Source organism: Pelodiscus sinensis, chromosome 29 (assembly GCF_052426305.1).
Source record: "Pelodiscus sinensis isolate ZL-2025 chromosome 29, ASM5242630v1, whole genome shotgun sequence".
Taxonomy (NCBI): Eukaryota; Metazoa; Chordata; order Testudines; family Trionychidae; genus Pelodiscus; species Pelodiscus sinensis.
Window position 1 is genome coordinate 15031771 of NC_143080.1, and position 18780 is coordinate 15050550.

General features: G+C 54.5%; 1 protein-coding gene across 2 annotated transcripts in view; it reads left to right on the top strand.

Annotated features, from left to right (window-relative positions):
- The window catches only part of MYO1D (myosin ID), a 300747-nt gene that overhangs the window by 279236 nt on the left and 2731 nt on the right, over positions 1-18780 (top strand). Inside the window, exon 22 of one of the 2 annotated variants that reach the window (XM_075911435.2) lies at positions 8088-8206. The exons of the other annotated variant lie outside the window; for it this stretch is intronic. Coding sequence (XP_075767550.2) covers positions 8088-8199 — 112 coding nt within the window. The 3' untranslated portion in view covers positions 8200-8206. The remainder of the gene's footprint in view (positions 1-8087; positions 8207-18780) is intronic. 2 annotated transcript variants of the gene reach the window in all.

Consider the following 18780-nt stretch of genomic DNA (forward strand, 5'->3'; position numbering starts at 1 on the left):
TTGTGATTGACAAATTAAAACAGTCCTTTATACCTCTGCTCTGGTTTCCCCCTACACTTCATGTTGAGTGTTTTTCCCTGTAGGGACCATTTACAGTCTTGGCCATAATTTTTCTAACACCCACAGATCAGTTCACCAATCTACATAATATCAGCATTTAATGTATCTCCAAGGTAGCTAGCTAGGGTCCCCAAGCGCTTGCTTGTAGCTCTTGTAGGTTGGGGGCAGGAGCAGATGATCATTTTGCGGGGCCCAGGGCAGCCCAGTTTCGCGGGGCTCCCCTTTGCCACGGCGCATGCGTGGGGCTTCTTGAAGCACAGGGCCCGGGGCAGCCGCCTCACTCGCCCTGCCCTATATCCGCCCCTGGTTGGGGGAAGGAGTAGGAATGGTGTCTCTAACCATGATCAGTGTGCTGTAGTCAGCTGTATATTTGTGAGATTCATCTGAGGAAATACGTAGAAGCACATTCAGTGTCCCAGGTGTCCTGTGGCCTGGAAGTCGGTCGTCTTGAATGATTTAGTTATAATATTGAGATTTTAAAATGCTTGTTGTTGTTGTTTAGCGAGCCCAGGGCTGATGCCAAACACCTCGAGTGCCAGCTGTCACTTTGCTTTAATATCGTCTGGCTGTGAAAATCCCTTGGCCATAAAGAGTTCCAGCTGTTATTCCGGTTTTACACAAACTATTTTTCTCGTGTTCCCTCCCCCTTGCACTGTGGAAGACTGTTTTGTACCTGCTCTCTCTGCTACTGGATTTTCCTTAAAAGGGGAGGGGGGCAGGGTCTGCAGAGGAACCTTTCTGCACGGCCTCCATCCAACCCATTGTTCTTCTACAAAAAGTGAATCGATTACTTCTGTGTTGCTTAGAATCTGCTCCAGTTTAACCCCTTCTGTTTTCCCCAGCCCCTGCCGTGGGAATGGATTGCAGAACGCTTCCTTCGTTAGGCCCTGAATGCTCCAATACAGTTGTGGTGGGGATCACGAGTCGCTTGTAGGTGATTTCCTGTGGCTGGCCAGGGGAGTGGACACGGGGACTAGAGAGCTTCCGTCAGCTCGTGCTGCCACATGGCGCTGGGCCAATGCATCCATATTCTGTGCAGTGTACCTCCAAAACAAACCAGTGCATGCAAATTAGCTGTAGAGTAGGGGTGGTGATTGGGTGTTGCCTCTTTCTCACCATGGTCTAGAAATGTCATTCATAATCCAACTGGTTGAGAAGATCACAGCTGGATAGGAACCGGGTGTGACTCCAGTGACGCTGTTGTAAATACACAGAGCTCTCGGCCTGGCCTGCAGCTTGTTCCCAGACTGACTCAGCAGACGTTCCAGCCTTTGAGTGAGACGCACGGACAGTCCTGGACTCCTCAGACAAGTGGGCACATCACTTCCAGTCAAGTTAGGCCAAGTCTTGTTGCATCTTTCTTGACAACGTTTCTGAACCTGTGCCATACACACACACACACACATACTCACACTCTCTTCCATATTGCTTGTCCACGTCCTGATCTGCTGCCTCAATTCCTGGTATTTCCCTTCACCCTCTAAATCCATCCCAAATCGTCTTGCTCATTGGTCTCTGACCATGACGCTCGTGGCTTTGACCTAATTTCTCAGGAGGAAGTTGTTGCTAAAATTTCTCATTGGTACTTCAGGGTTGCTCCACAGTCGTTGTTCCTGGTGATGGAACTTGGTGTAGACAGGGTGCTAGCAGCAACTGGTACTAGAAACAGTGATCAAACCTGCCCTGAGCATGTTTAACCTTGGTTCTGAAAACACTGGCAGCCAGGTGGATCCCTGTCTACTCTAGCACTCTCGCAAAATAATTCAACAGAAAACACACCTACCAGTCACGTCACTGGCTTCCCCATTGCTCTGTGTGGTCCTTCCTTCCAAGGCCCTGGGCTCTCTTTGTGTTCCTCCCCCCTGCGCACCCCCTTTCTCCTCGGTCAGTTACACCCTCGCTCCTTTTCTCATAAATCAGTACCCCGTCACTGCCTGTGCTTCCCCTAAGCTTAGAACCCCCCGAATCCTCCTGCCCGAGCACTTTCCTCCTGCTAGGAAGCTGCCTCCGAAAGATCCTTTCTATGTGGTCACCTCCAAAGAGGACGAGTGGAGGGAAAGTGGCCATTGTTTAAAAGCAAAAACCCAAGCGGAATGGAACGCTCGCCATGTCCAAGCCTGGAGTGGCCGTGTGACGCTTATTGTCACTTTCCTCCCCCTCCCTCGGTCATCATCCCCTTCTCCCTTGACCCTCCCCTGGCCTTGTTATGTCAGTGTTACCCGCTGCCGTTCAGAGAGGCACCATTGGGAGCACGCAGGGCGGCCTACCCGCTTGGGGATGCTTTGTGCGCCTGCCCTGCGCGGCGGTAGCTCTGTGGATGGGAGAAGCCGGAGTCCTGTGTCTCCCAGGGGTTGGGTCAATACGATACGTCGCTCTGAGGGGTTTCCACATGCAGTATGTTCCCAGGGTAGACCAAGCCACAGAGAATTGGACCAGACACTAGGGCCCGGAGCGTAATCACAGTATCTTTGTGCCGGCAAGACTGAGCTCCTGGCAAACCTGAGAAATCATGAGCTGAACAATCTTTGTCTTCACGACATGGTTATTTGGGTCAAACAGGAACGTCTTCGGGGGGCGGGGGGCACAGCAGTGACACTTGGTGACATTCAGTAGGGGTGATGCGGGTGTGCAGGCTGAGGGCAAGTAGTAATGAGACTCCGAGGAAAAGGGACTGTCTCACGCCCCCTGCACATGGTGCAATATAACCCTGTAAAGGCCCAGGCCCCTCACCCGCCGGCCCCGGCCTTTGCTCACACCACATTCAGGTTTCAGAAATGACTTCTTAGTTCTCCACAGCCAAACAGCTGCTCCCCAGCTCTCCTGAGTCGTCAGGGCAAACCCGCATCTGCCCTTAACTTCCTCAGTCTCCGTTAACCTGTGACTGTGAGATTCCTATTCCCCATAACAGAACGTGTGATCTCCTCTTCTCCAAGGAGCACGCTGGGGTCAAACCGAACCTCATCGCGGCAGGCAGAAGGCAGTCCCCGGGCGTCTGCCTGCGCGTTCTCTCCAGAGATTTTCCCTGGGCACTGTAACCAGTTCAGCGTCACCACTGGGCAACTCGTGCAGCTAGGGCATGGCTGCTCCAGCTAGGGGCATGAGATCCCATGTACACTAACTGGGTAAACGATGGGCGCACCCACTTAGCCGCCTGCTGCCCCGGGCGAAGCGCGCTAGAGCAGCCCTCCGCCCGGCTGGGCCGGAGCAGCCCGCCCGCGGGCAGAGGGCTGTTCAGCGGGGCTGAGCACCAGTTAAGCAGTAGCGTCCTCTGCACTAGTGGTGCTATGATGCTGCTGTAAATGGCGACAGTTAGTTTGGGTAGCAATGCCGGTGTAGGCAGGGCCTCTGGAGGGAGGCGGGGGAGGATAATTTCAGAATTCGAGTGTACGGTTGCACGGGGATGCATCAGTAATGCAGCCGTCTCTGTAGTGGCTTGTTTTTCCCAGCATCTCAGTCCTGTCCTCTGGCTGGCTGGCAGAAATGAAGCAGCAGATGTAATAATTAATATCCAGGTTGCTATAGTGACCGAGCGAGCGGTAGTGCTACACGCCGTCGGTTCTCCATTCGAGCCCCCCTCCCCCGTGCGCGCATTCTCACGTTACTTAACGGAAGCGTCTGCCCCTTCCTAGCCGAAGGAAGTTGTGTGGCCGAGGAAGCTCGACTGGCCGCAGGTGCTCTGCAGGGCGCAGGACTCGCCCGTTGAACTGTCTTCGTCAGCTCTCTGGCGAGCCCCCCGAGGTGAGCGCAGAAGACCATGGGGGCAGCTCTGTGCAGCCCACAAAGCCGCTCGACAGCTCAGTGGCTGCAGGGTGGGAGCGCAACCAGAAGCGGAAGCGGCGGCCGTAGGCCGTGGAAGAAGGGCCCACAGCAGAACAGCTCCAGAGCCGGAGTCCACATCGTTCACTGCAGCCTGCAAGAGTGCGACGACTGGTGTGGGGGTGCAGTGCGCCTGCGCGCCTTTCCATCCGTCGTGCGGTGCACATGTGCGAGAAAAGGGCTCTAGTCCTGCAGCTCTGCTGGCGTTGCCCCAACACCCCCCTCTGGCCGTCGCTCCACTCAACACCAACAGGCAGCGCGGACAGAAACCCAGCGCTTGGGCCTCAGCAGTTTGCCAGCAGCCTAGCGCACTTGCGCCATGGATTTCCTACAGAGCCGTGGAGCAGAGGCGGATACAAAGCAGGCACGGCAGAAACCATTAGTCCAGTTTGCACTAGCGTGCAGTTAGCACAAGCCCGGTCCAAGGCCTCCCCAGGGGGAATGCAACAGGCTGCGGGCAGCACTTTATTTTGGGTGTGGCGGGCCCAGGTCCGTGGAAGTGCTGCGTTCACTTCCACCCGAGAGCTGGGACGCTGGTTAGTATCATTCAGAAGGGCCATGCGTCAGCAGGAAGTCGTCTGCGAAGGTGCCGTGACACAGACACTTGTGCGGTGCGGCTGCCACGCGTCAGGTGCCCGGAGAGTGCACTCAGCTGCTGCTGCTGCTGGATGCCTGCTTGTGGAAACGCACTGACCCGCGTGTGTTCTGTGAGTGACCCTGTATTCCTGAGACCTTGGAAAGCAAAACCCAGTGTCTGCAATGCAGCCAGGGGCTGCACGACACAGCCCAGGGGAAGTCAAAGGGTTCTGGGTTCCCTGTGTGGCAGCAAAGCATATTCCCGGGTGTTTGCAGCCATCTTTCAGAATGTCATGCCGTAGATTCCTTGGCCCTCTTGTAAATCCCTGCTGCTGCCTGTTTCATAAGCATCCTGTGAGCAGGCTGCCAGCCTCATGTCCGAAGGTCATTCCCAGTCTGGCCTATATATTAATCAGGGTTTATGACTTCACAGCCTGGGAACATGCCTTCCTTTGTCATCTCAGGCGGCTTTATTCTATGTATCCGGGTATGCATCTATAGTCCAGGGTCCCTGGCATGCTAGTGAAATGAGTTAATGCTCTGATCTCAGTCCTTCTACGGAAGACCTTGGTGCACAGGTCCCTGGCGGAGCTGGCCGGCTGGCCAAGCAGGCTTGGTGTACAGGTCCCTGGCGGAGCTGGCCAGCTGGCCGAGCAGGCTTGGTGTACAGGTCCCTGGCGGAGCTGGCCGGCTGGCCGAGCAGGCTTGGTGTACAGGTCCCTGGCGGAGCTGGCCGGCTGGCCGAGCAGGCTTGGTGTACAGGTCCCTGGCGGAGCTGGCCGGCTGGCCGAGCAGGCTTGGTGTACAGGTCCCTGGCGGAGCTGGCCGGCTGGCCGAGCAGGCTTGGTGTACAGGTCCCTGGCGGAGCTGGCCGGCTGGCCGAGCAGGCTTGGTGTACAGGTCCCTGGCGGAGCTGGCCGGCTGGCCGAGCAGGCTTGGTGTACAGGTCCCTGGCGGAGCTGGCCGGCTGGCCGAGCAGGCTTGGTGTACAGGTCCCTGGCGGAGCTGGCCGGCTGGCCGAGCAGGCTTGGCACTCACATCCCTGGTGGAGCTGGCTGGCTGGCCGAGCAGGCTTGGCACACAGGTCCCTGGCGGAGCTGGCCGGCTGACCGAGCAGGCTTGGCGCGCACGTCCCTGGCGGAGCTGGCCGGCTGGCCGAGCAGGCTTGGCGCACACGTCCCTGGCAGAGCTGGCCGGCTGGCTGAGCAGGCTTGGTGCACAGGTCCCTGGCGGAGCTGGCCGGCTGACCAATCAGGTTTGGCGCACATGTCGCCATTCAAATTCCTTCCCGCACATTGGGGGCCAGAAACCTCCGTTGTTCAGGGGCGTGGCTCTCTCAGCCTCCGGCTTCCCCACAGCAGGTGTCACACGTGGTTTGCTCCTTTTCCGTACACTAAGCTCCAGGCCATGGGCAGCCTTTGACGTTAGGGGGAGCACAAAATAAATTGAATTCAGTAGCACGTGAAATAAAGAAGGGATCGGACTGCGGGGGCAGGGAGTGGCGGCTGTTCCACCGAACTGTAGTGCGCCTGGGACAAGGGGCACTGCTCACAGGTCTCACTTGCGGTGGCAACACCCACTCCATCGCCATCGGTCTCGTTCCTGCTGCCCACTGGGTGTGAGCGCTCGGCAGGCTCTGGGTGTGAGCGCTAGAGCTCGCTGGGAATGAGAATTTCCATTCCCGGGGAAACTGACATTTTACGTTTTGTTTTCGTGCCAAATTGGAACCAAAAGCTGCAGCTTTCTCCAGAGCAGACTTTTTTCCAAAAATGTGAGTGGGGTCAATTGAAGCCTTTTGTTTCAATTTATTTATATTGCAAAGGAGGAGATTTAGCTGATGTTGCGCGGGTCCTTAATTATTTTTTGTTTTTCGTCATTGAAATCAGCGCTCTGGGGTGGGGCTGGGGAGGAGGGTTCAGGTGCCGGCTGCCCCGGGCAGAGAGGACAGGCCCAGGCCTCTCACTGCCGCAGCTTGAGGGCAGGTGAGACCTGCCTCTCATGGTCGGCACAGCTAGGGGAGGGGCGCATGTCCCCCAGCTGGGACAGATCCAGGTTCCTCTGCCCCCTGCACTTCCCTGCCAGAGTGAGGAATGCAGCAAACGGGGCACTTTCTCCTTACTCTCTGAGGAAGGGAAACAGCCAGCAATGGAGGGGGCTGCATCCCCCTCTAGCCAGCCCCTTTGACCTGACTGGTGATTCTGTCTCTTTTCTGTGTGGCTTTATGTCCCCCCATATGATTCGGGGGGGAGGGGTCTTCAGCTTCCCTCTCGCCCACAACCAAGCCCTGACCTTGCTTTAAGTTATGATAAGAGGACGCTGCATCCCACATCTGGTGACCCTAGGTCTTCCCATTCAGAAGCTCTTGAACAGACAGACGGACGGACTCACTCACGAGCAAACAAGCTCTCAAATATATAGTAAGTAGATTGTATTTCAACAGTGATAATTTCACAATGAAAAATCAAAACCTACCATCCCGGCAAGGCCACAATAGAACATTTCAACTTGGGCTTTTTAAAAAAATTGTAAACAAAACCTCAAAATCAAAGTGTTCCCAAGGAGCCTGTCAACTTCAATGAAATGACATTTTCCAACAGAAAAATATTCTGTCAGAAAATGTTTGACCAGCTCCAGTGAGCACTTGTCTGTTAGGAACAAAATTATTCCTTTTTTGGGTGTGCTGAAGACACTCCAGGAAACTGGAATCTCTAGAGGATGCTTCATCTTCGGTGTATGGCTGAACGTTCGGCTCTGCGGGAGCAGCACGCAGGGTCTGAAAAGGCTTGTTGTGTTTTCAAAGTGTCTCAGCATAACACTGCCTTTATGTTCTGCAGATGTGGAACAGACCAGCTGAAATTCCTCCTCCTGTGGTACCCAGCATGCATGGGTGCCCTTGGGGTAGGAAAGAAGCACTTTCTATTAATAGCCAAAAGGTGGTAATGAGATGAGAGTAAATTTCCTCCCTCTGATCGTGCCTCTCTCGGCTGCCAGCCAGATTAGAGACAGTGGTGAGGATAGGTCCTTGCTTCATGTTAAATGTTGGCAGTTTAGCAAAGGAAGCATTTAACTCAGTTTAATGATGGAGTGAGGCTTTATCTAGGCTCTTTGTGACCCTCTCCTGAGTTTTCCACAATCCAGTTTGGTCGTGTTCTCTTTTGATTCTATATCAGAGCTTACAAGATTCCTTGTTCCCTCTGCTTGCAGTCCAGTATTCGTCAAATCATAGACTCATAGGGTTGGAAGAGACTTCAGGAGTCTTCTAGTCCAACCCCAGCTAAATCATCTCAGCCAGGGCTTTGGAAACCTCTAGGGATGGAGATTCCCCCCCTCCCTAGGGAACCCATCCCAGTGCTTCCCCACCCTCCTAGGGAAATCGTTTTTCCCAATAGCCAACCTAGACCTGCCCCACTGCAACTTGGGACCATTGCTAGTGGGTGTGGTTCAAACCAAACAGAGTGAGGTTTTGAACTTAGGGCTCTCATCGTAGGAGAGTGAGCTAACCACGGGGCAGCTGGGCACAAGCAGCCGTGGATTGCCTGGAAACAAAATGCCTCCTCCAAATATAGTGACGTTTTTTCCCACTCCTGTGCTCTCCTGTAACTGTGTGACTGACACGTCTGTACTCCTGCTCTCAGGGCTCTCCGAAGCACTCGCAGAACTCCGTGGGCACCGCAGTGCGAGCTCTGTCCCAGCTGGGCTAGGAACGGAAGCCTTACTGCGCCGGCCGTTTTCCCTCTTCCCGGCTGATTCAAATGTAAATAGACGAGACCGTTTTCTGCCCTACTGCCATTTTCTGCCACTTTCCTGGCCAGACGGGGGCGGCTAGTCTTGTGGCCATGCCTCTGGCTGTGCCGGTCCCTGGGCCTTCTGACAGAGGGGAACTGCCCAGGCTAATGGGAAGGGGGTGACCCGCGGTGGGAGGTGAATCATGGTCAGCCTTGGAATAACTGCAAGGATTTGACAGCGCGGTGGCTTCAGGGTGTGCTTGGCTGCTGGCTCTCGGATCACAGCACGTCACGTCTCCCTTTATCAAGCACTTGTGTCTGTTCCATTTGGTTCGGGGGCCACCGACACCAAGTTCCAGCAGATAAAACTGCTGGCTCTACCACAGAGATTGCAAACCTGTGGCAGCGGCTGGCTTCAGCATCCTCAGACACACATATCCAGCACTGCCTCTAAGACATGGCTACTCGACTGTGGAAGCCCCGGGGGCCACAGTGATACTCACAGCACATGCCGAGGGCCACAACTTAAGTGTGGTTGCATTGACATGCAAATATACATGCAAATATATGCAAATAGCTTCTTTCACACTGATGGGCAAGAATACAAAGCACTTCCCACAGTGCCCCGGGACTCCCAGCCCCTCCTCGCTGGGGGCTAGAAACGCCAACACCCTGCACCCGTCTGTTCCCGCCAGCCCGTCCACTTGTGTCTTTCAGTGCTCACCCCGCCTAGGAGACACCTCGCCGCTCTGGGGCGTGTTCCCAGTGGAGGCCGCGAACAGACGGGCCTTGGGCCACATGAGGCTTGCAGACCACGTATTCAGTAGCCCTGCTCTAAAATGAACACATGGTGGAGCTCTGGGTTTCCGGTAGCCGCCATGATAAATTGGGCACCACTGGCTGAACCAGAAATAGCTTCATAGTTCTGTGCTAGCAGGGAGAGCATGCTACATACGGAACAAGTGACTTTTGGAGGAAAGAGCCTTGTGGTAAAGGCCTTGTGTGGGAGTAACAGACGGGTGTTCTAGTTACTTGCTCTGCTGTTGCATTGCTGTGTGACTTTGGGCAAGCCACTTAAATGCTCTGTGCCGACTGAATTCACAAATACTTGCAGCATGCTTTGAAATCCTCCGATAGCAGGTGATTTGTCCAAAGCGTAAGGTCAGGACATGCTGTATCACGTAGCCACATGGTGGAAGTCAGTGTGCAATGACCACCCGCTGCTAGATCACTCAAAATCCACTTCCAGTGATGCTGAGCTGACTTGGCCTGATCACGGGACATTTGGGTGAAAAACCAGATTGGAAACAGTTTCTCTGCAGTTTCCAAAGACAGAAGGGAATTCCACCACTTCCAGCACTGCTTGGCTCCAGCTAGAAAACCTCACACCATGTAGAAGGACCCATTAGGGTCGCTTTGAACCCAGCTGATCTTAGCATTAAAATGCCTGAAAGGATCCACAGTGGAAATTGAGCTCCCATGTGTGGGTTTCCCTTTCTTCAGATACAGTCCCCTTTTTTACTCTTGGATCCATTTCTCAGCGTTCACTTACATTAAGGCCAAATGTCAGCTCCGATTGTTTTATGGAACAAGGCATTAAAATGCAAATCTGATCTCTATAATCCAGTAATTTTTTGTTAAAACATCCTGTTTCTTTCTGTGTGAGAGAGAGAGAGCACAAAGCAGCATTTCACAAGACAGATTTTGAAAGCTCTCTGTGGTTTAGGCTGTCCACATAACCCCTTGTGTGAACTTGTGTTCAACCCTGTGTGTGCTTTCAGGGTAGGCAAAATGCTACATACGCAATGTGAGTCAAAAACAAATATGGCTGCCAAGTTGCATTTAAAATGGAGTGGAGAAAAGTGGTTTGGACCAGAAAACTTAACGCCAATTGGTTCATTCTTATCTACAGCTTCTTGCTGCTTCTCTTTCTCACTGGGCAGGGAAGGGGAGACGTTAAGAATGACACAAAGCCCAGTTCCGGCTGGGCGCTGGTGGTTCGGTTCGGGGGTGCGCCAAAGCCAGGGACTAGAGCCTTTTCCCGGGTTGAGTCCCTGGTTCTGACTTGCATGTTTGCGTAAAAAGAGGCGTTGAGTTATCTGTCAAGGTAGTTGGCTGCCAGTCAGTCCCTCTTTGGCCGCTTGGGGCTGGCGAGCCGCCTTGTGCGGCCCAGTGTGTTTTAGCAGGAGCGGCAGGAAGGAAATATTCCATCTGATGGAGGGTTTCACGCCTTTGACATTTGGTTTCATTCTGATTTGGAACAAAGCCAGAACCCGTTGAAAGGTCTGACGGAGCCCGAGCTCAGGGGTGGTCCACCTGGCAGGCAGCTGCAGACGCTGGACCTCTTGGCATCCCACTTGCCTATAAAAGCCACTAATGGGACATTTCACCGTTTACTTCTTTGCTGCCTGCTGAAATCCCAGTGACCAAAGACTGTCTCCGTCCCACTGACGGCCAGAGCCAGCCACGGAGCCTTAGAAGTTCTCACTCTCGACGGCTTGCCCCGGAAAGAACAGAGAGAGAGATGTTTGCACCATGCTAAGGGCTTTTGGGAATCTGCCACCTCTGGCTTCTGGTGCGCTTGTGTGAGCTCCCTTATGTCCATGCAGCACAGCTGGGTGTCCCTGCCGTGCCCGTTTCCCACCCTGCCCCGTGCGATTTGGCACAGATCAGCCTCTCGTCTGCTGGTTCAGAGGCCTGGCTCCCCACACAGCTGTCAGGTCCAGGCTCCATGCTAGAGCCTGTTGGCAGCCCTGGGCATTCATGGCAGCTGAGTGCTGGGCTCACTTCACTGGCCAAACAGGGAGAGAAATGCAAAAGTTCCTGGGGTTTGTCTATGTGCCCAGGAGTGGGGCCGAGTCACCGTCCATCCGTCTGCTGCTTGAAAGAACAAACCCACCAAACCAGAGTGGCAAACGAAAGCTGCCCAGGAGCCGGGCGTTAAATCAGCAGATTCCCTGTTCACACAAGTCACAATTTGGGGCCAGCGACACTGACCCTCACGCAGGCCCATGGCATTCAGACCGGTCTCGCGGAGTGTCCGGGCACCAGCGCTGAATGCTAACGGCGTGCCATCTCGTACAGGGCCCCGGCCCGCTCCGCGTCTCTGGGCAGCGCCCACAGGGGGGCCTCGCTCACTCACTGGCACTCTGCGTCTGCCTGGAACCAGCCGTGGGGTCCTCTCCACTCGGAGTGTTCATCGGCCAGATTCTGTCAAATCCTTTGGACCCGGCCCCATCGCTGTGGCGCATCAGCCCCTCCTGCATAGCTGATAGGCAGAAGTTACAATCGCTCCGATTTCTGTTATTCCGCCGTGTTTCCGTAATGCCTGTTCTGTCCGCCAAGATCCCCATTCACTGCCAGGCATTCTAGATAACCTAGTCGTGCTTTTGAGCGTCTCACATTCATATAGAGACGTTTTACCCTGTTCCTGTTTTTATTTAACTCAGTCTGACACCGCGCTGTTCTTACAGAAATTTACTCTGATCTCTTCCCATCCCTGCTATTGCTCACTTTTGTTTCATGCCATTTACTGGATATCTTTGTATTATTATCACCAGGGCTCGACAAATTATGGAAAACCCTACTCACCAGACAAAAAAGGGACTCGCCACCCCCCCAAGTGTTTTTTAATGGCATGAATTCCAAATAAGAATAAGAACAGTAATTACTAATAAGTTATTAATAAATATCTTATAAGCCTCTACCTTTTCCCTCTGCTGCCATGTCTCCTCCCCTTGTTCCATCAGCTCCCCTGGCGCCTGCTGCCTCCCAACCCCTCACCTTCCCCTGCTGTCCTGACTCCTGCCCTTCTCACTGCCCTCAGCCTTCCTGAGACCTGCCCCCCTCCACCAGCCCTTCTCTCCGCTCGTGTGAGCTACCCCTCCTCATCCCCTTTCCCAACACCTCCCCTACACACCTGCCCTGCCTCTCTCCTCTGGTGCTGGTCCCTCTCCTGCAGGTGTCTGCCCTTCTGCTTCACCCCCAGAATCTCCTGGCACCTCTACCCTCCTGGGGCCTCCCCCTTCCCTCTCTGCCCCTACCTCCTTTGCTCTCTTTTTCCCTGATACCCACCCCCTCACCATCCTCTGCCCCCATTCCCCTCATGCCCCTGTGCCCTCACACATGCCTTGCTCCATCCCCACCTTCCTCATGCCCACCCCTTCTTTCAAGCCTTCTCCCAGCACCTCCTCCTCCCCCTCTAGCCCCCAGTGCTCTTACCCTCTCCTCTCCCAGCATCACCCTGTCCCCCTCCCACTGACACCTCCCCTCCTGCCCTTTTCCTCATTGTCTGCACTTGGCCCCCAGGCATTTGTCTCTCCTGCATCCCTGTCCCTTGGTGCCTTCCCCTTTCTTCTTCTTCTCCTGACCTCCTCCCCTCCCCTGCCCTCAGCACAAGCCCCTTCCCCATATTTTTCCTCTCTCCTCCCCTTTCCTCCCCTCTCCTACCTGGCTTCTGCCTTCCACTTTTCGAGGTTGCTGGAGCCTTTTTGAATCCGGCGGTCGCCAGCCGTGACGTCAGGATGCCACGTCCTGGCGTCTGCCAGCGTCCCGCCCTCTGGCTCGCACCCCACCTCCTCACGCCGGAGCTGCACACAGGCAGCCCGGCACTGAGAATCACCGCACTTCCCCCTCCCCAGCGGTGCTCTGCTTCTTCACCGGCCGGCGGCTCATATGGGGCCGCGCCACCCTTAGTGCGGGCTTCGGCCAGCCCGTCATGCCCCTGCACTTGCCAGCTGGTAAAATCTACTCACCACGGGCAAGCGGGCGAGTGTATTTGTCGAACCCTGATTATCACTGTTGCAGGCACCTCTGTCTGGTTTCTGTGTTCTCTGCCTCATCTCTGTTTTCTCCCCAGCTCCCAGTTTGAACCCGCAGTCAAAACTTTAGTTCCATGGGCCAGCCAGTTTCCCTTTCATTAAGGGAGAGCCCTGTCCCTTCCATGTAGGCTCCCTCTTCCCCAAAATATTCCAAGACACTCACTACTCTCAACCACATATTGAATTAAGAATCTGATCTTTAAATGCACATACAGCTACAGCTCACAAGGTACTTGTATGTGCTTTCACCCAGAGAGCAATTGACTGTGTTTGCAATCAACTTCTCTAAGGGACAAAAGGCAGCAGAAGCCAGAGCACAGATGAGGGGAAGTTACTGGTAAAGGCACTTTGTATGCAGGTGAAGGAAAAGTCACTGAATCCTGCAGAGTTCACTGAGCCATTAAATTTAAATGGAAACAAGAAAGCCCCCCCCCCCCCCCTCCGCCAGCCGAGATCAGTAGCTGCCACTTGTACTGCCAAGATGTGACGAGAAGGAGCATCTCTGTCCAAAAATGCTGTTTGCCATTGTACAGAAGGGCCTCAGTGTTTTCGCAAGACACCAAGGCCTTCGTCCGACTCCAGAGATAAAATTTATCTTGTGGCCTTCTTGGCAAGGCTAGAACGTTGCTGGTTTTGTTCCCTGGTGCCTATGAGAGCTCGCTTTCTTCCTCCACGCTCCCGCGGGATTACTTCCTGCCGGGATCGCAAGGAACGTCACCTTCCCCAATCACCAGATTGTGTTTATTCCCCAAAGGGCGAAAGCTGCACAGCAGCCACATCCTTCCCTTCTCCCTCATGGCGGTGAAAGGCCATGGTGTGAGTTCCATTCGCAGGCAGGTTAAACCTCCCAGTGTATGGCCCAGCCGACTGTAACCAGCCACGCTGGCTGAGCTAATTCTGCAACGGTGGAGCAGAATTCTTCTAGTGGTGTTTGGGGACATTTGGGGGCAACATTGTGTCCCAGTGTGGGGGTTAGTAAGGGACCCACTGTGTATTGAAAGTGAAGGACCTGATGGTGAATGGGGTGCACAGGGGTAACCGGTTATCCGGTTGGCATCAGCAAGCTTTCCAGGGTAACTGGTTAACCAGCATCTGGCCAGGCCGGAGCAGCCTGTGGTGCACCGTGGGCGGGGGTCATCCAGCCCATCCAGGCCCAGTGCACTGCGGGCAGGCCAGTCAGTTAATCAGATAGTTTAACCATGTAGTCTGGATGTTCTAGACGGTGCTTGGTCCTGCCATGAGGGCAGGGGACTGGACTCAGAGACCTCGCGAGGTCCTGTCCAGGTCTAGTGTTCTATGAGTCTATGATCGTTTAACTGGTTAACACTTTAAACAGGATTTTACATCCCTACTGGTGAAATGGTCCCAGAGGCCCATGGAAGGGCTAGTGACTCCGGAAGGTGCTTTGGCGCGATCTTTCCCTGACCAGCAGGGAATGGTCAGCCCACGTGTGGCGCCGACGTCCGCCGCTCACGCTGCTCTGACCTCGGGGAAGATGCTGTTGAGGCATGTTCAGAAACCAGGGGGGAGGGGCAGAACCAGTTGCAGACTGGCTGTAAGGCAGAGAGAGGAGCTGAGGAAGGGGTAGCTTGAAGCCAGCTGTAGGTTGCACCAGCTTTACCGTTCCCCTTGAGAACGCATGGGGCATGTTAATTCAGTTACTAGCGCACAGAGGGTCTGAGCTTTGAAGTCCTTATACGTGACATGTTTTAGTCCAGCGGCCTCACCCGAAGCAGATACAACAGAGACTAGGCATTAGCGCCCGCCTAGCACAATACAATTAGAAACCAAGGTTTGGGCCCTAGTGAGTGTGAGTCATTCACTGGCCACGGAGGACCCTTGGTTAGGGCCCCACCTGACTTGTGTGAGCTTGGGCAGGGCGCTTGCCTTGCCCCGTGGCACCTGTGTCCCCGGGGAGGGGGTGGGGGGCCATTCCTCCGTGAGTGAAGACGCTGCTACCGCGTGAGAACTGAACCGAGGGGGGGGGGAGACGGGATTCCCAACATTCTGTTGCTTTTTTGAGGGCCACTGCACGTTCAGTGGATGTTTGCAGAGAACTCTCCGTGATGACTCCAAGGTCTCTCTCTTGAGCAGTTGTAGCCAAATTTGTCCCCATCATATTGTACGTAGAGTTGGGTTATTTTTCCCAATGGGCATCACTTTACACGTATCCACATTACACTTCATTTGCCATTTTGTTGCCCAGTCATTTCCTTTGGTGAGACCTTTTTGAAGCTCTTCCCAGTCTGCTTTGGTCTTCACTATCTTGAGCAGTTTGGCCTCATCTGCTAATTTTGCCACCTCCCTTTCTCCAGATCATTTGTAAATAGGTTGAATAGGATTGGCCCCAGGACAGACCCTTGGGGACCCCCCAAGTTACCCCTCTCCACTCTGAAAACTGACCATTTGTTCCTGCCCTTTGTTTCCTGTCTTTTAACCAGTTACCGATGCATGAAAGGACCTTCCCTGTTATCCCACGACAACTTACTTTACTTAAGCACCTTTGGTGAGGGACCTTGTCAAAGGCTTTCTGGAAATCTAAGTACACTATATCCACTGGATCCCCCTTGTCCCTCGTTTGTTGACCCCCTCAAAGAACTCTAGCAGATAAGTAAGGCAGGATTTCCCTTTACAGAAACCATGTTGAATTTCCCTCAACAAATTCTGTTCATCCATATGTCTGACAATTCTATTCTTTACTATAGTTTCAACTAATTTGCCTGGTAATGGTGTTAGATTTACCGGTGTGTAATTGCCAGGATCACCTTTAGAGCCCTTTTTAAATATTGGCATCATGTTAGCTACCTTCCAATCATTAGGTACGGAAGCCGATTTAAAGGATAGGTACAAACCATAGTTAATAGTTCTGCAATTTCCCATTTGCGTTCTTTCAGAACTCTTCGGTGAATGCCAACTGGTCCCAGTGATTTGTTACTGTTAAGTTTATAAATTTGTTCCAAAACCTCAGTCTGGGACAATTCCTCAGTTTTGTCACCTTAGAATTATGGCTCAGGTTTGGGAATCTCCCCAATATCCTCAGCCATGAAGACTGAAGCAAAGAATTTATTTAGCTTCTCCATTATGACATTATATCAGCTTTGAGTGCAGTCTGGCTCCATTTTAGCTTAGAAGGAGCCCATCCTTGCTGTATAGGCTCCCCCTATCCCAAAAGTTTCCCCCGTTCCTAATAAATCTAACCCCATCCTCTCTGGGAGGAAGGTCCCGACTACGGGATCATTTCCCTCTGCTCCAGTTGAATGTTTCTGCCAGTGCCGTAACAGGCGTGCTGCTGCTGATCAGCGTCTCTTTCACCCGCTGACTCGTCAGTATTGGGGTGTTATCTGCGCGCCGCGGTCCCTTGGCACACTGACCGGTCCTGCTACTTGCAGGGCTTCTCGGCCGCTTTGCCCAGAAGGGAGGCCGAGGGTGGGTTTGGACAACCCCTCTCTGAGCGGTACCCTCCTCCAACACACGCGTCTCCCGGGAAGCCATCCAAGGCCAAAGACGGACTCATCGCCACGAGGCCACATTGATCCGGGAGGAAACGCTCGCCATGCAAGGGGCGCTCTGCGACGGCGGGGAGCAGAGCAGGTTGGATCCCCGGCAGGGAAACATTTACTGGACAACAAAAACCTCGCGACCAACGGCTCCGAGCTCGCCTTGGGAAAGCGGCTCAGGTCGGCGTCTCTCATCCGAGCAGAGCAACGCGCTGTGAACCACTGGCCGCCGGCTGTGAAATCCGCTGTGCTCGCACCTTATACGATTCCGGTTTCACAGGGGAGCTCTTCGGGCGCTGCACTCAAAAGGGCGTTGCCAGGCTCTTTTAGGGGGTCACAGTCTCGCCCTCCCTTACTTCTGCACTGCTGCCTGGAGAGCTGGGTGTTGGGAGGGTGGCGACCCTTAGCCAGGCACCCGGTTTTGGAGGTGGCCCCTGCCAGCCGCAGCGCATAGGGGAGGGGGGCAAAGCAATCCCGGGCCATCCTAATTTCTGCGCTGAGCGGCTCTGCCCTCAGACCGGGCCCCCGGCCAGCAGCTGCCGCTCTCTGCCTGCTCGCTCCGAAGGCAGCGCTGCCGCCAGCAGCAGCACAGAAGTGAGTGTAGCAATGCCACAAGCCCCTCCCAACTCCTTTTCGGGGCTGGCGCCGTACAATTGCAGCCCCGGGAGGGTTCAGATTTAAATAGGTGAAATCAACAACGTTGTGATTTTTTAAAATCCTATGACTGTTAAGTTGACCAGAATGCCCTGTGAATTTGGTAGGGCCTTGGAGCTAGGTGTCACTATCCTTGTGTTCCATAGAGGGAAACTGAGGCACGGGACAATTCCGTCTCTTTCCAAAGGTCATTCGGGAAGTTTGATGGAGTTTGGAATAACGCCCAGGTCTTCGGACTCCCAGGCCTGGGGCCCTGGTCACAAAACCTCCCTCCCTTCCTCACGAGAGGAGCACTAATGGGACCCCTTTTGCCCCCTTTGAGGTAGGTTGCCCCTCTGTGAGGGTCAGCAGAGTTGGAGGCCAAGCTGTTTGGTAGCTGGCAATAGCCTGTCTTACCTACGGGCCTGAGACGGATGCTGCCGAGAGTGACAGGCAGCGGCTATCTACAGCTGCTTCCTGCTTCCTTCGGCACACACGCTGGCGAGACCATTGGCACCTCTGGTGGCTTTCCCCGGTGCCCGGCTGGTTCTGCTAAGCCAGGGTAAAAATAGCAAACTAAGCAGGGATTTTAGCTGCGTCTCACTGAGGCAAGAAGAAATAAGTTTTAAGTACCTGGGTCAAGGTGAGGGCGGCTGCTCCTGCGAATGCACCTCCCCCTAATCAATGCCAAAGTCATTCCTATTCCACCCACGGGTGCTTTCTGGCGCAGGCAGCTCCTGGAGCACGGCGCTCTGTCAGGTGCGTGCGGGAAACCATCTCTGAGTAGAACTTGGGACAGCAAAGTGGTTCCTAGCCCGCGTCAGGGCCCTGTGGTCCAGCAGCCAGGTCCATGGCTTTCCAGGGCCTGGGAGCTTAGACCAAAATGCTCAGAGAGGACACGAGGCCCAAGGCTCTAAATGGAGACCTAACATCAGAGCAGCCAGACCAAAGGTCCATCTAGCCTCGTGTCCTGGCTGCCAACAGTGGCCAATGCCAAATGCTCCAGAGGGAGGGAACAGAAGAGGGAATCATCAAGTGATCCCTCCCCTGTCACCCATTTCCAGCCCTGGCAAACAGAGGCTATGGGCACCATCCCTGCCCATTCTGGTCTTCACAGCATCCTCTGGCAAGGAGTTCCACAGGTTGTGCATTGTGTGAAAAATACTTCCTTTTGTTTTAAACCTGCTGGGCCAGCACATGGGTCCCCTTGCAGCGGGATTGCATATAAGGTTAGAGGCACAGCATTGCCTCTCGCTCTGTGACACGGAGCGAGGGGTTAAGAGCATGCACTGCAGGGGGCTTGTGAGGCCTCAGGCAGAGCCACCTCTCTGCAAGGGGCTCAGCCACCTCCGGCCAGTGAGTGCGGGACAGGAGCCTGGGCGGCACAGTCCCTGTGCTCAGAGCAGGGCCGTGTGGAGCGGCTTCCTTAGGGATGTTGTTGGGAGCCGCCTCCCCCACCAGGCACGAGCGGCTCTGTGTGGCCCACGGCTCTGGTTACCAGGCCCAGAGGAGAACTAGGCCTGCGCGCCCTCCGCGTGCCCATCTGCCCTGCCCGAGGGAGTGTGTTTTGCTTGGCGGCTCCATGCGTGCGTCCTGTATTGGCTGTGTCCCTGAGAGCTGGTCAGCAAGGCTGTCTGGTCAGTGGGACATGCT